Source organism: Aspergillus stella-maris (assembly GCF_047715825.1).
Source record: "Aspergillus stella-maris strain CBS 113639 unplaced genomic scaffold BDV14scaffold_41, whole genome shotgun sequence".
NCBI lineage: Eukaryota > Fungi > Ascomycota > Eurotiomycetes > Eurotiales > Aspergillaceae > Aspergillus > Aspergillus stella-maris.
The window spans coordinates 129,774-145,122 of record NW_027396835.1 but is presented as its reverse complement, the minus strand read 5'-3'; the positions used below and the strand labels follow the sequence as shown (position 1 = coordinate 145,122).

The 15,349-nt window shown below is 51.9% G+C and overlaps 7 protein-coding genes across 7 annotated transcripts; 1 reads left to right on the top strand and 6 right to left on the bottom strand.

Annotated features, from left to right (window-relative positions):
* Nucleotides 1-410: 410 nt before the first annotated feature.
* Nucleotides 411-968, bottom strand: BDV14DRAFT_176569 (uncharacterized protein). Its single transcript, XM_073769267.1, has one exon. It carries the CDS (start codon nucleotides 782-784, stop codon nucleotides 515-517), a length of 270 nt encoding a protein of 89 aa, XP_073626405.1. The 5' UTR covers nucleotides 785-968; the 3' UTR covers nucleotides 411-514.
* Nucleotides 969-977: 9 nt separating this feature from the next.
* On the bottom strand, nucleotides 978-3,449 carry BDV14DRAFT_209953 (glycoside hydrolase family 127 protein). Its single transcript, XM_073775777.1, has 2 exons — nucleotides 2,898-3,449; nucleotides 978-2,843 (listed from the first exon to the last, which is right to left on the bottom strand). Exons 1-2 carry the CDS (start codon nucleotides 3,066-3,068, stop codon nucleotides 1,128-1,130), a joined length of 1,887 nt encoding a protein of 628 aa, XP_073626404.1. The 5' UTR covers nucleotides 3,069-3,449; the 3' UTR covers nucleotides 978-1,127.
* Nucleotides 3,450-4,013: 564 nt separating this feature from the next.
* On the bottom strand, nucleotides 4,014-6,200 carry BDV14DRAFT_90103 (putative MFS alpha-glucoside transporter). The gene is made up of 6 exons (XM_073777812.1): nucleotides 5,724-6,200; nucleotides 5,367-5,666; nucleotides 4,894-5,319; nucleotides 4,376-4,838; nucleotides 4,157-4,327; nucleotides 4,014-4,103 (listed from the first exon to the last, which is right to left on the bottom strand). Exons 1-6 carry the CDS (start codon nucleotides 5,937-5,939, stop codon nucleotides 4,039-4,041), a joined length of 1,641 nt encoding a protein of 546 aa, XP_073626403.1. The 5' UTR covers nucleotides 5,940-6,200; the 3' UTR covers nucleotides 4,014-4,038.
* Nucleotides 5,724-8,852, bottom strand: BDV14DRAFT_176565 (uncharacterized protein). The gene is made up of 3 exons (XM_073769266.1): nucleotides 8,342-8,852; nucleotides 7,997-8,280; nucleotides 5,724-7,945 (listed from the first exon to the last, which is right to left on the bottom strand). Exons 1-3 carry the CDS (start codon nucleotides 8,467-8,469, stop codon nucleotides 6,462-6,464), a joined length of 1,896 nt encoding a protein of 631 aa, XP_073626402.1. The 5' UTR covers nucleotides 8,470-8,852; the 3' UTR covers nucleotides 5,724-6,461.
* A 562-nt stretch (nucleotides 8,853-9,414) lies between these two features.
* BDV14DRAFT_190919 (putative arsenite efflux transporter ArsB-like) lies at nucleotides 9,415-11,582 on the top strand (the record flags this gene model as incomplete). Its single annotated transcript, XM_073771415.1, has 3 exons — nucleotides 9,415-9,490; nucleotides 9,547-11,189; nucleotides 11,238-11,582. The coding sequence occupies 3 exons, from the start codon at nucleotides 9,415-9,417 to the stop codon at nucleotides 11,580-11,582; spliced, it is 2,064 nt and encodes a 687-aa protein (XP_073626401.1).
* Nucleotides 11,583-11,666: 84 nt separating this feature from the next.
* Nucleotides 11,667-13,832, bottom strand: BDV14DRAFT_190918 (uncharacterized protein; the record flags this gene model as incomplete). Its single annotated transcript, XM_073771414.1, has 1 exon — nucleotides 11,667-13,832. One exon carries the CDS (start codon nucleotides 13,830-13,832, stop codon nucleotides 11,667-11,669), a length of 2,166 nt encoding a protein of 721 aa, XP_073626400.1.
* A 260-nt stretch (nucleotides 13,833-14,092) lies between these two features.
* BDV14DRAFT_176562 (uncharacterized protein) lies at nucleotides 14,093-15,269 on the bottom strand. Its single transcript, XM_073769265.1, has one exon. The coding sequence runs from the start codon at nucleotides 14,740-14,742 to the stop codon at nucleotides 14,323-14,325; it is 420 nt and encodes a 139-aa protein (XP_073626399.1). The 5' UTR covers nucleotides 14,743-15,269; the 3' UTR covers nucleotides 14,093-14,322.
* Between the last annotated feature and the right edge of the window lie 80 nt (nucleotides 15,270-15,349).

Genomic DNA, 15,349 nt, shown 5'->3' with positions numbered 1-15,349 from the left:
AAATTCGCAGTGAGTTAACTGCCTCTCAATCCTTGACTCTGGGCTAATAGAACTTTACAGTCTACTGGGGAATGTGGATGACGGAGAACTGGCACGCAGCGCGCGCTCTCATCCCAAAGCAGCTGACCGCAAGTCCTGATTTCAAGAGACCTCTTGAAGAAGAGACTTTCAGAAACATGAAACGGACTGACGCGACGGATCTGTACTCGGAAGAAAGAATCGCTTCCCTTGGGATCCGGGATTGTGGCCTTTGGTCATGGATGCTCGCGCTCTCTGGGTTTCACGACCAGGCCATGCGGTTGAATGATGAGATCGTTCAGAACACAGCAAGCGAGGACGACACTCGGCGACGGGTCCGAGACATATCTCAGCACATCGATGATTACTTTCGAAGCCTACCGAGCTATCTTCAGCACACGGCCGAAAACCGAGAGCGGTATTTCAGCCGAGGGCTAGGCCGCGAATTTACGATTCTCCAGATCAATTTCCACCACCAATGTCAGATGCTGTACTATCAATTCTTGAATAAAAAGCCGGTTTCGCCCGACGGCGGCACTGACCATGAAGCTGTGATGTATGCAGCACGATGCAAAGCGCACGCCACTGCGCTCAGTGAGATTATGTGGGACACGAACTTGCGGCCTGGAAATGAATGTCTCTGGTCCCCTGTCAATGGGCACCTCGTGGTCGTCGCATCATCTGTCCTCATATACGCTCTTCTCTTCGACAGCGATGATGAGAGTATCTCGCGAGCTAAAAAGCTGCTGGAACAGAACTTCATCATGTTACTCCAATTCCGAAGACATTGGTCGTTAGTGGAGCTCTCCCTAGCCCGCCTACGAGCATTTCATCGAGCCTGCCAAATGAACGCCACCCAGGAAAGCTTCGATATGGACCATTGGATGATTTATTTCTTGAACCGCTACGATGTCCATGTGTCTGAAAGGTACAGCGATGGCGTTTACGGCTCGATAACAAATGATCTGAATTCAGCCACACCTGACTCCGGTCTATGGCTGGAACTATCTAAGGAAATTTCGACCACTGGTGCCTCATCCGCAAATAACATGCGCCCAGCATGAGATCGGTCCCCCGAGATCCTTGTGGAATCTTCGAACAGCTGTCTATCATGTCCATAAGCGTCTGGCCCAAACTGTCATCCCTCCTCTGCAGCCCCTATTTGCCCGCAAAAAGTATGGCACATACAACAGCTCCTTCTTGTCACCGTACTTCCAGGGCTCCGAAGCGTACAATCTATTCTGGCCGTGGACTACTTCCCTTCCCATTGCCCTGACAGGGATGACACCAGTGACCCCGGCGATATCGATCGGCTCACCGTCTCTCACAGGGCCGTCTATGAGAGCAACATTGTCGATATCCACCTCGTTATCCACATCCTCAATGCAGTAAACGAACGGTCCTCGCATGATGGCGATTTGGTCCTTTCCAGTTTCTGGATTTGGGTAGACCTTGCGCGATTTCATTGTCAACGAGAGCGTCACCTCGAGATCCTGACTGGGTGGGATGTAAAGGTAGCCGTCCTTGATTTCTCCTGCAACCGAAATAGTGTATCCATCGGCCCACGTGGGGATGCGCAGTGCCAGAGCAGTTGAGCCGCGAACCTTTATTTGGACGTCACCCGACCATGGCATGCTGGTTTCCTGAGATACCACCACGTCTGTTCCAGGGACGCTGAAGTTGCTTTCGATATAGAGATGGATTGCCACGACGTCATCCTTGAAGGAGTAGATGAGTAACCCTAACAATCCCAACAGCTTTGCGACATTGGGTGGGCAACAGGCCACCTCGAACCACTCGCTTCTCTTCTTCGGACGACCGGTATGGGTCCGCAACGGGTTCTCGTAATAGAACGACCCGCCATCTAAGCCCACGGCACCGAGGAAACCATTGTACAGTCCGATTTCCATGACATCCGCATACTTAACGTCAAGTTCGAGTTGGAGCATTCTCTGACACCACAGAATCAAAGCAAAACAAGCGCAAGTCTCGGCATAGCATATGCCGGATTCTTCGGTATCACCCAGCACGTACTTGGCGCCAAATCCCTCCCACTGACGCATGGCTCCGATGCCACCTGTGATGTATAACTTGCGCTCTGCCATGTCGATCCACATGCGGTCGAGAGCTGCCTTGATGTCTTTGTCCCCGGTGATGCGAACCAGGTCCGTCGCTGCGATGTAGTAGTACATGGCACGCACTGCGTGACCTTTCACCTCGGTGGTCTGAACCAACGGTTGATCTGCCTGGTTATAGGAATAGTCACGAGGATACTGGAACCATGCCTTCATCTCACTCCCAAAATGCTCGTACGGATCTCCACCGCGGACTTTTGCCTCATGGTCGAAATACGTCTCGCCATTCGCGTCTCTCTGGCCTCGCTCCGTGATGAAATACCTTGCAAGCTTCAGCAGCACAGGCTCCTTACACAACTCGTGTAGTCTTAGAAGACCAATTTCGATTTCCTGATGCCCCGGATATCCTTTCTTCTTTCCCGGTTCGGACCCGAAGATGGAGTCGACATGACGGAGCGCCTTCAAGACTGGTTCTAACAGTCGACCGCTATTTGTGAGCGTCTCGTAGGCGACACAAGCCTCTGTCAAGTGACCAAGACAATATAATTCGTGCATATCTCGCAGATTCGTCCATCGCTTGTCGATCCCGAGGACGGTATAGTAGGAATTGATGTACCCGTCTGGATGTTGCGCCGCCCTGATCATATCAACCGCTTCCTCAACGATCGCCATGAGTTCCGCGTTCTTCGCATTCATCAGGAAGTAACACGCGGCCTCGACAATTTTATAGACGTCACTATCCCAGAAAGGCTGTTATGATCAGTAAACGTCCTTCCGCTCTCTATGCGAGCGCCATAAACTTACATGAGGCTGGATCTCGTGGCCTTCTTTCCACGTCAGACAGTACCAATGCTTCAGGGACTTTTGAGCTTTGATAATTGCAGGGATAGTCTTGTCCCTTGAGCAACGCTGCATCTGCGACCAAAAGGTCGACGTAATGTCAACGTTGCGAACAGGAACTTGTTGGAAGACCATGATGACAATGAATGTTCTCAACGTCGATGTTGACCTTTGGAGATGAGAAACCAGGCAGAAGAGACTTTTTGACCAGGGTTGACTCTTTTATGAACGAACGAACTAGGTCGCTAGATCCGCGAGACACGATCACCACCCAGAATACGACAATTCTCCAACGGGAATCACGCCTACATTAGTTGCATCGGTCCGTACGACAATTAATCGTCGTCAATGGACGGCAGCTTCCCACGTAGCTATTGCACCCTGACCTATTCACAATGCTCGCATTTCACCGGCTATAGAGTGTCTCCCCCGCATCTTCCCCACCCAGATAGTTGAGTCTGCGATCAGCGTCGGGGCTATCACGCTGTGATTGGTCGTTGTGTCGGAAAACCAAGCACTCTTTATCATACTGCATTGCAGGAGGACCGTCTCGTGACGGGCGAGCTTATATCCCAATGCAGCTCGGTCATTCCGCTATTTACCCCGTACCCCGGCGTTCCTGCCTGACCAGTGGTGTTGACTGGACCGTGGTCGCACCTTCCTTCCTCGTCTTGCTTTTTGCTCTGGACTTAGACGGAAGGCGCGGAGGTCGTGGCTCCCTTGTTTGTCTCGTTTGCTGGTCCACTGCTGCGGGAGGTACGAAGGTCGCGCCTGCATCCTTTGTCGTCTTGAAATTTTCACCATCATGGAAGGTACGCATATGGATGAGGGTCGTGCCCCTTGATTTTGTTCGGTTGGTTACAGTGATTACAGAGGGAAGGAGCGACGGGCCTGGAGAGGGTCGGACCTTCCATTTACATTCGCACAGAACATGCTAGAGAGCTCCTATGGACCAGTCCTAGAATATCATTACATTCTGTACGGTATCCGGAACTCTTAGACAAAATGTTGCTATCATTTGCGTTCCATCGCGTTCGATTTCACAATGCACGTTAAACAACCACGAGACCACTGGATAGTATTAGGCTCCTATCACGATTAGACTTTACCGAGCATTCTCCTTGTGGACAACTTCAGTCTTGGACAGATAATCGCCGCCATGGGCAAATTCTAACAAGAAGTTAGTATTGCACGGCATTCAGAGACCAGAGTGGGCAACTTACGATCAACGTGAGTAGATTTGAACTTTCTAGCCGGCACGCGATGCGTAAATAGTAGATCAATCTCACCAAAGGTACGGTCCTTTGTCTCTGGAAGCCGAAACCAGCACCAGATGTTGCAGAGGAGATTCGTTCCCGCGTAGAAGAACGCTGCCTTGGCGCCCCAGTTCCATGCTATTCAGGGTCAGTAATATGCTTCCGAAGGGGAAAAGAGTAACTCACAAGTAGATGACAGCATCCGCGGCGTAACAGAGTTTGAGAAGATACTGGTGAGGTTATACACAAGTCTCCCAATTGTGATTGTCTTGTACCTCAGTCGTCCCGACGGTGTCTCAGCGACAATGGGGTAACACGTTGGTCCGATCGCAATCATGTTGATTAGAGTCGAGATGACGAGGATGATTCCAATGGCCAATTGCGCGTCTCGATCAGGACCCCAAGCTAGTCCCCCGATCGTGACAAGGCAGAAGAACATGCATGTGAGTCCGGTTATGTAGATTGTTGCGCGCCCGACGTGGGGGAAGAGGAACCAGCAGATGATACCGCCGACGATGTAACAGGCTGAGAGGGAGATGTTGATGTTGAAAGCCTGTAATTCGCTGAAGCCAGCCGCTTGAAGAAAGACAACTGAGTACCCGAGGATGGCGTTTCCGCAAAGAATTTGAGCGGCCCAGACGACGCAATTCTGGGCCCGTTAGGTAGGCCTGGCAAGAAACAATATGGGGAATAAAACGACTCACAATTTCTGTCCGGCGCAAATTGGTTCCCTTGAAGCACTCGAGGAAGCCCGCGTTCGCTGTCTCCGCTCTTTCCATCTCAGTGGTGTACTTGATATAGGCCAGGGTCTGTTCCACCCGCTGCTCCCGCTCTGGCATGTTTCCATAAAGCCTCACCAAGCTCTTGTGTGCCTCTTCACTTTTATTTCGGCGAACCGAGTTCCATGGAGACTCGGGTGCAAAGTAGGTACCGATGATGAGAGGAATAGGCCAGATCCACTGCAATATGAAGGGAAGCCTCCACCCCATATCGCCGTCGAGGCTAGCCACCGCGCGTACAACACCCGACGAAAGGAGGATACCGCCTCCCCAACACATGCAGACGTATGCGGTGACATATGGTCTCAGAATTGTGGGTACTACTTCAGATGCATACGTAGTCGACAGCGTCTATCCATGTCAGAGGGTTTGAATGTCTGGTACTGAGATAAGCCTACCTGAAATACTCCCCAGGATATACCACAAAAAGCTTCCCCAAACGCCAGTACCGACAGAGATGGTGCGAAGACGGGAACAAAAATTGCCACGGTCATCCAACCCATAAAGAACATCATAGTAGGACGGCAGCCGAATCTATCCTGACACAACGCATTCACAACAAGACCAGCGAGCTGACCGACCAGAGCCGAGTTTGACAGCCCGGACTGCCACGCGGCGGGAATAAGCTTTTGGTCTGACGCTGGGTCGTACACTCCAAAACGCTCTTTGAACTGGGTCTGGCCGTAAAAAGAAGTGATCTGGAGCAGGCTTGATTAGCATCTTCAATCAAAAATTGGACGGGTCGACTTTCTTACAATCACAAGGTCGTAGCCTTCCATAATCAAGCTGGTGGACAGGAACATAGCCCAAAATACTGCCTTTTTGTACTTGCTCACTGCCTGACGGATGGTCAACTTCCGGTCAGCTTCATCGCTTTCTTGGGCTCGACGGATGAGGTCTGCAGTATGACCTTCAGCATTCTGAAGTCCGGCAACCTCTCGATCTGATGGCACAACGCGTTGCGTGGTCATGGTTAAACTGATAAGACTGCGATCACGACCTTATAGGCACGAAACGCAAAATGAAACTCGTTTGATCTTCCCGATGACCCGAAGTGGAGACCATGCCCCAGGTTATATACCAGGGACATGCAAGGGATCTGACCATATTCCACTCGACCCATGACTTGGTGGACGGGTAATAATGGCCGTTCGGCTTCGGTAAAATCCAGTGGTGGATTGGCCATATTACTTGTGGTTTCAAGGAATAAAGCAGGGAAATTGCAGTGATTTGAAGACAAAGGGACGCCACCGTCGAATGATATCGGCCTGAGGTCTATGAAACAACGCAGAGTCCGGGGAAGATCGGTTTGCGAAAGTATGGAGTACTTAATGTGGGGGAGCGATGAATTCCGACGGCCCAATCAGCGTGCAAAACCCCCGACACTCATGTGGTCTGGTATGATGGCCGGTGCACTGGGGTAAGCTTTGGCTATGGCTCAGCGAAAGGCATGACGGTCTAATTGATATTAATCTAAATAGTTGGACGAGCTACTAAGAGGTGAACCGACGTGCGTATCGTACCAAGACTGGCACTTCAACATCATCTGGTTCTGAGGAATCGGTTCCACTGGGATAAGTATCACGTCTCTGGCCCGTTGGAGAATCGTCATCGGCAGAGACAACGATGGTTGGCGAGGCCTGGTTACCAGGTATCGTAAAGCCCAAACCAGATACAGATGATGAAATCGAAGGGCTGCGTCTCATCGAGCTGGAACCATGGTGAGGAGGTACCTCAAGTGTATTTGTGCGCTTGCGAGGTTGAGTTGTTAGGGGCTCACTGGAGGTTATCGAGGGATCGTTTTGTCGATCGCAAGAACCGCGAGGGTTGTCAGGCACGTGAGAGGATGACGGCAAAGGTGATGGAGATCGTGATCGATCCGGCTGTCGCGAAGACCGCGGAGAAGTACCACGAGAGGCCGATGAGCTCCGTTCAGCATCTCGCCAGGAAGTCACGCTGAGGTTCGACCCTGTCCGTGATAGTGTGCGATTCCCATTGGAATCGCGCTTCGGATTGTACACTTCTCGAATTTGCGGAAGTATCTCGCTTCGGAGTCCTTCAGCAGGAATCTCTGGGAAATCCAAGGCCGGGCCCTGTTTGAACTCATAGTCGTTGAGACGGTCATGGGCAGCAATACTGATGTGCGTCGCTAGTCGGGTGAGCATACGGTTGATTCCACGCCTATTACCAACGTCCTCAGTGTCGCGTCGCGGCGGAGGTATGTGTGCAGGGTCAGGGCTTGTTGTCGCCGACATTTCCGCCGCAGGTGGCTGGTCGGTATTCGAAGTGGGAGAATATTGCTCCTTGAAAGTCGAGCAATTCTGATCGTGACAAGAGCATTTGCAGGCTGTTGTCGCTTTCGGATCATCTCCGGTGAGATAAAGATACAGTGATCCGAGTATCGCGAACCCTGCACCCACAATCGGTGCCCATTGGCCTATAGACGCAATGGGTTCAGTTCCGTAGTCGACTGGACTGCTGAAGAAGTTTTTCTCGCCCAGTATTAGGATGGCTAAGACAGCTGCAGCAAAGACAGGAGCTTCGACCGTGCTCAAGACTGTTCGCACCAACCCATTGATTTGTAGCATTTTCCCCACAGTGGCTCCGTTCGTGCCGTCAATAGGTTCGTCCCGCGGGTCTGTGTCGGAAACACCGCGGACCCGCTTATTCCAGGTATCCTGAAGAATGAGAGTCCAGAAATAAATGAGTGAGACGATGGCTGGGACACAACAACCTGCCGCGAGGAGAGTAGCAGTCCCAAAAGTGAGCTTGTTCGGTGATGGAATCACGTAAATCTCGTTGGCCGAGCCGACTCGTATCGGAGAGAAAGGGCCATCGTCGGTTGAACACCGGAGACCACAAGTGGCGCTTTCATAGGGAAATGCGGCGATGTCTGAAAGAATAGGATTTCCCTGATCATCTTCAGTACACGTAGAGGGATTGACCCGGAACAATTCGACCGTTATGCTCAATAGACCTGGAAAGTATCAGTGATCGCATGCATGTTAAGGAAATGCGCGATGTTCACCTGCGAGGACAAGGCCCGTCCACAAGAAGATGATATTTCTACGAGGGTCCTTGAAGTATGTCCCCGACATCCTCGCAGTGAGAGGCGCAGTAAGGATGCCGATCGAGCATAGCTGAAACGCCCCATATACATCCATATCTATAGCGCCGTCTCGATGAATTGCGGCAAGGACAATTCCGTGAAGAGCGGCGATGGCGGGGAATAGCAGGGCACCGGCCAGACAGGCATTTCTTAGCCATTCTTCTTTTCGAGCGAAGACGCATGCAGAGACGAGGACGTAGTATCTTTCGAGACGGTGTCAGTGAGTGAGCAGTATAAGTAAGCCGAGTTCAATGTGGTACGTACAGGACTCTTGTGCCAGGTCCATATTGGCCGGACACTGGCCACGCACAGATAACATCGAGACCAAGGTCGGATGCATTGTTAGCGGTCGCCCGTGGGAGTAGGACAGACGGGAAGTCAAGAGGGGCCATCGCTCGTTAATCGCCTGCCATGGGTATAGAAGATACGCAAGGGTAACAATGTCATGCATGGGTTCTGTGACAGACGGGGATATGGGGGTTTGAGGAGTGCATGATTGCACAAAGGTGGATATATACTGCAGAAGAAACCGGGGCAGCCAACAGAGAGTCAGCGAAGACCCCGGGCAAAAATACGAGGGGCCTCAAGGGACCTCAAGGGACCAGAGGAGCCACGGGTTGGAGTGAAGAGCCGCATCAGCAGTCAGCGTCAGAGGGAGGATCATCGTGGATGGAGACCAGATTGAGGTTTAGGCGCGCTCGCAACTCGCATGACTTGGTTCCCTTAGTGAGGATATGGCGCAGGGCAACAGCAGAGAGGTGAGATTGGATATTGGGAGAGCCAAGAGAGACGGAGGAGGACTGCTTGGATCAATTGGGAAGGGGGAGGGGGCCCGTGATCTTGAACTAGGCCTGTTATGGCCTAGTGCACTGTGCCCGATTGAGGCGCAGTTTCTATCTGTCTCTCTCTGCCAACCTTCTTGCCTCGCTCCTCCTGTCCTCCACGTTAGGCCGTCCGATGCAGATCCATTCCAGTGACGCGGCTGAGACTATGAAGAAGATATTTCCCTCCCCTGCCGCCCTGCTTCAGCGGTGAACAGCCCAGAGCATGCATATCCTTGTCGCCTTGCTGCCGCTAGAAGAACACGAGCCCAACCATTTCCTCCCCCAACTGCGACTTCAAGAGAGATATTCTCCATGGACCACTGCCAGCTGATGAGTTTTGAGATAAACTCAACACTTTCCGCCAGTTAGTTGGCTTTTGGGGTATTTCGGAGGTTGACAATCAGCCGCAAAGTGACACGAGTGGGGGAACAAGCGGGGCTCACACCACCCGGGGAGTTTATATACTGACGACATCCTCCCATCGAATTTCAAAGGTGCGGACGGAAAATCAAGATGGCGGACCATTTGGACACAAATCGCATCAAGGACTGGCGATCAATCATTACGCTGGTTGTCTTTGTTCTCGCCAGTAAGGCTGTCCAGCACCTAACCCTCACCCCGCTCTGCTAACAATTGCTTTCATAGACATCGTTGTCCTCTTCCCTTTCCACGTCCCCGTATACGTCCCTCGATCCTTTGCCAATGCTGTTCTACGCGGACTTACCTCTCTCCGAATAATCAACCCCAGGTCCGTTAACGGGACCGGCCGATTCGTGCGCCTCAGGTTTCCCTTCAACTTTGTGACGGCACCCTTGATCGCAGACCTGTTTCTACTGGCAATACTGGCAATTGGACGCCAGGAAGTCCACGATGGAATCATCGAGGCAGACAACATATCTCCAATCGACATCATGGTCTTCTTTCTGACCCTCGCCTATATTGCCATCTCCATTGATGCCTCGGGGCTCATTCGCTGGTTGGCGTTCAAGGTGCTACAGAAGGGTGGAAAAGTTGGACACCGGTTGTTCTTTTACCTCTACGCCTTCTTCTTTCTCCTTGGCAGCTTCATCGGAAATGATCCAATTATCCTCTCCGGCACCGCTTTTCTTGCATACATGACTCGCGTTTCCAGCAATATCGTGCATCCTCGGGCATGGATATATACTCAGTTCGCCGTCGCTAATATCGCCTCTGCGATTCTGGTCACCTCAAATCCCACCAACCTTGTCTTGACAAGCGCGTTCCAAATCAAGTTCATCGACTATACAGCGAACATTATTGTTCCCGTTGTCATCACGGCCATAGTCTTGTTCCCGTTCTTGCTGTATATCATCTTCGCCGACGAATCCTTGGTGCCTTTGTCGATCGAAATGCATGAGCTACCAGATGAAGTGAAGGACAAGAAGCCAGTGAACCCCAACATTCCCAACGCCCGCGGCAACGCAGAGGAACAGGAAAAAGAGGCGGCAAAAACTGGGAAAACGGATCAGCTGTTGTCGCTGGAAGAGATTCTGAATCCATTCTTGGATAAGCGAGGGGCTGCCTTTGGCGGGATTATCATGGCCGCAACACTCATTACTGTTCTGGCTCTCAATGCAGCCTCTCAAGGCCATACACATCCAGTCTTTTGGGTCACTTTGCCAGCGGCATTTGTTCAATTCTGTTGGGACATCGGGTATGGGTGGCTTCATCGACACGATACGCGAGAGATTGCGCGGAAGGGGCGCGAAGAAGTTGAACGGATAAAAGCGGAGCGCGCTTTGCAAGATGCGGACGTGGCCGAACAGGGCTCGGTGCCGCAGTCTACAGGCGCTCTAGTCATGCCGAAGCCTGACGAGTCTGATCGAGATCCTGAAAATCCCCCGATTCCACCGGCTCAACCATCTCCGACTGGGACTAGTGCTCTGGATGAAAAGCAGGGACTTGGCCTTCCGAATGTAAGCTCCCTATCACCTAGCCCGCACATCCCAGCACAACAATCACCCGCAAACCCGCCACAAACCCCGGAAAAGGTAACTGACATTGAACCGAAGACATCTACATTGGAATCAACCACAATACAAACCTATCGGTGGATGCAAGAAACCTTCCCCACAGTGACCACGGTCGTATCGCACATGCCTTTCCCGCTTGTCCCATTCGCCTTTGCAATGTTCATTCTTGTCCAAGCGTTAGCCACCAAAGGTTGGATCGAAGTATTTGCCTATGGGTGGGATCACTGGGTAAACCGGACGGGGACGGTTGGTGCCATCGGTGGTATGGGTTTTCTATCAGTCATTCTATGCAATGTGAGTGTCCCTCGACAAGCTTCAAGACACAATAACTCATTATCCTAGTTCGCCGGAACCAACATTGGAACAACCATCCTACTTTCCCGCGTAATTCAAACCTGGGAGGCCATTCACCGTGCGAATGGGATTCCGATAACCGACCGCACATTCTGGGCAACCGTCTACAGCATGGCGTTAGGCGTCAACTACGGTGCCTTCAGCACGGCATTCAGCGCATCGCTGGCGGGCCTCCTCTGGCGCGACATTCTTGCGCGCAAACATATTCGTGTAAGGAGTCTCGATTTTGCAATGGTCAATATGCCGATTATTGCGATTTCTATGGCGGTGGGGTGTGCGGTACTGGTGGGGGAGGTCTATATTATGAGAGATACGACGCCTTACGACTCCTGAAATAATTTATATCTACTTTATCAGCATATAAGCATAGCGCAGCATATTCGTTACTATTACTTGACATCTAATTCACATCTATGATCAGGGAGGCAGAATATTCATGTCAGGAACATATCTCGGTGTTCCTTGCGGGGCAGGTGCCTCAGAGAAGAACCCGAAGAGGTCCATAACCGATGCGTCAAGAAAACTTGGCGCATTCAAGGGAGGCATCTCTAATAGGGGATCATATTCGGTAACTGATCGATGTCCCTGTGGTCCTGTTGGAAGTGCGAATCCGTCCACTCCAGCAAACACACAGGTGTTCGCCAGGGCACCGATCCCTGGCTGTCGCGGCGTTCCGGCCGTGGTCGAACCGTTCCAAGACGTCCCAGTCCCAGTCCCATTAGTATTGGTTTTGGCAGTGGCATTTGCCCTTTCCCACTGCACTTCCCGGACATACCTCGTTCTGGCCATAAGCCGCCTAATCGGCCTCCAAAGGGTCCCTCCCTTCTCGGCCTCCATAGAAATCCACCGCTCATAGATCGCATTTACGCACTCCCACGCCTCATCGCATTCGGGACTTGGCGGACGTCGACATAGCTCAGCAAGCAGAATGGCCACGCAGTACCACTGGATATGCGTCTTGGAGTGCCAGGCCCATTGCCGAATATCCTTGTCTGTGAGAAGGGACTTGGAGTACTGCAAGACCTCGACGGAATCGTTGAAGAGTCGATTCCTGGCCCCGCTATCCATCTGACACCGCGAGCACAGAATTGTCATCCATATTCGTCTTGTAATCACCCTCGCAACCATCAAAGCCAATCGCCCGAAGGATTGATTGGGATTGCAATGCCGCAGATATTTCTCCTGCAACCCCCCCTCCAATTCCTCCACTAGTCTTTGTTTCTCGGCCAGGTCCGGCGTATTCGCATTGGCATTCCGCAGCTCGTGTGGCGCCATATACCCGACTTTCCAGATAACACGCATAGAGTGACACCGGATCAAACAGAGCGTCATCTCGGTAGCCTCTTTCCGCTCCATCGGTGGGACTGTCATATCGACCGTGATATCAGCGTCGTTGATGTGCAGCGGCATCTTCGTGTCAAAGATGTGCTCGTGCACAATGGGCTCAGCGCCATGGTAATCTGTGGACCTGTTATCGAGGAGACAGATGTGCCACCATAACCTTCTCCTCAATTCTGTTTCCAGCGGGCGAAGACCAAAGGCCTCGCCGTCCCGATGCAGACCCATTGCCTGGGCGATGTGGTAGACCAACGCAATCAATGACCAGACCGTGCGTGAATTATCTTCGTTCCGCAGTGCCGTGAGAAATACAACCGTCGCCTGGAGCAGGATGAAGTTTTGCGTGTTGAGCAGATCTGCGCGCGCAGTCGCTTGTTCCGTTGCGAATCTATATGTCTCAAGCAGTGAAGCCCGACTTGTTCCAAACATAGAGAGGCACTCTTGACCCTCGAGAGAAATAACAGCGGCATAGTATATCGCGAACAGCAGCGCCTCGATGTTCTTATTCAACGCGTCCATGGACGCAATCGCGTCCCAGAATAATCTATCCAGTGATGGTGTATGGAAGATCCGGACCAGGGGACCAACATTCGCCTTGAAGATATCGAACAATAGCACAGCTTGCGAAAGGGGAGGATGGTAGGTCGCTAGACTATGCGCAAGCGCACGATACCCCAAGAGAGCCCCATTCGCACCTGCCCCAACTCCTGAGCTAGATCCAGACCCAGGTCCGTCAGTAGATGCCGACACAGAACCGTGGTCATGGTCATCATTTTCGTCGTCTGAGAGTGGGTGATGCAAAAGGTCGCGCATTTCTTCAATTTCGTCGCCTAGTTGCGCCCAGGGCGCGCTACTTACGTAGCAGCTTTGGTTTTCGTCTATCACCAGCCGCCCGATTTGTGAGTCGATTGAGCCGTTGGGGTCGTTAGTTTCATTGTCGTTGCTGCTCTCGTTGTGGTTGTCATTTGTATTGGCATTCGTAGCAGTAGCCGTGTTGGTAGGATCCGGAGTAGGCGCTCCCGATTGCCCCTCCATGCGCTTAACAGCACTTTCCAAGCGTGATAATTGTGCCAAAAGTCGTGCTTCAACACCTTTCCGAGGGCGTTTCGGCGCGCGCCCAAAACCAGCGGGATAGATGCATGTTGATTCTAGACGGATGCAATTCCCGCACGGTTGTTGGCGGTCGCATTTGATTTTGCGCTGGCGGCAGAGTGTGCAGCTTCGGGGCGGGCGGGGTTGGTCCATGGTCTGTTTTTTTGATGGTTTGAGGTGGGATTTTTGGAAGAAGTCTGGATCAGGAACAGGAACAGATAACGTCTTTAAGGACATGGACTGGTGGAGCGCATAAAGTTATGCGAGCCCGATCTTTGGGTGGAGTGGCCCCCACGCGGCTGGCATTGACTCACTTGGACGGGCCTAGGGCTACGTACGTTGGTCCATGAACAGTGTTGCTAAGCTTTGCCCGCGTCCTCCTGGTGCAGAATAATCGCCCCCTCCTTCTCCATATCCCTGTCGCCACTCTCCGACCTTGGCCCCAGTTATTTTACTGAATCCCGTCCTATACCAAGGCAGCGAAAAGATCTCAGCAACACTCTCCATACTACGTCCCTTACACTTCGAACACGCAAAAAAGACCCAAACAGTCGCACAAGCAGTGAAGGACGCAAAGAGCGCAAAGGGACCATACGCATGCATATCATGCGTCATATTCGGGAACCCACGCGAAATGCCGAAATTAAGCAGATTTTGGTACGTGAATGTAATGGACACAATTGGGCCGCGCAGATAAGTCGGGCAGATTTTGGACGCCGTTAGGGAGAATACGGGAGCCCAGCCAAAGCCATACTTGATTCGCAAATATGCAGATTGCTTCGATGGCGACCCAGGCTGCTGGGGAGGGGGAGGCATTGTCGGAGATGTTGCTGACTCCTAGGAAGGCGGCGAGATAGGTGAGGCAGAGGGTGTTGATTGTTGAACCGATTAGCAAGAGTGGACGGCGGCCAAAGCGATCGGTTAGGAAGAAGGCATAGAGGAAGACGGAAACGACTTTGATCAAGCCATAGATTGCAGTGAATAGCAGGACCTGTGCCGAATCAAGACCAATCGACACGAGGATAGTCGGGGCATAATAGGTGATGGAATTGCCGCCGGACATGATGAAGAACGTTTGAATGAGAAGAACAAAGACCAAGAGATGACGAGTTGCGGAGTTTTGAAAACGCTCTTTAAATAAGGACTTGAGTGCGTCCAGTCCACTCTTCTTCTCTGCGCCGACCTACACCATGTTTTGCAGCTCTGCATACTCCCGTGCCACATAGGGGTCTGTCTCGTCTAGTCCACCTCGAAGTCGGATTAGGCTGTTTCGGGCTGTCTCGACCCGCCCCCGCATCAGAAGATACCGAGGGCTTTCAGGGAAGAAAGCATATCCTATAAACAGCGCAATAGACGGTATCAATTGCAGTGTCAAGGTTGTCCGCCACTGCCAGCTAGAGCTGGATGGACCAATGGACGTTCATTCTTACAAACATGTGGCGCTGGGAGGCTGAGGTGGGACACTAAAACCAATCAGAATTGAAAGTGCGCTGAAGGCGCTTGTACCTCAGGATAGTGGTCATCAGAGCCAGACGCCAACAGATCACCGTCTGGTGAGAAGGAAACTGACTGAACCCGATCAGAATGGCCCACCAGGTTATTCTTGAGAATTACAGCCGGGGAAACCCAAGGCATGGCTTTGACATTTTTCCCAAGAACCTTTATCCCCA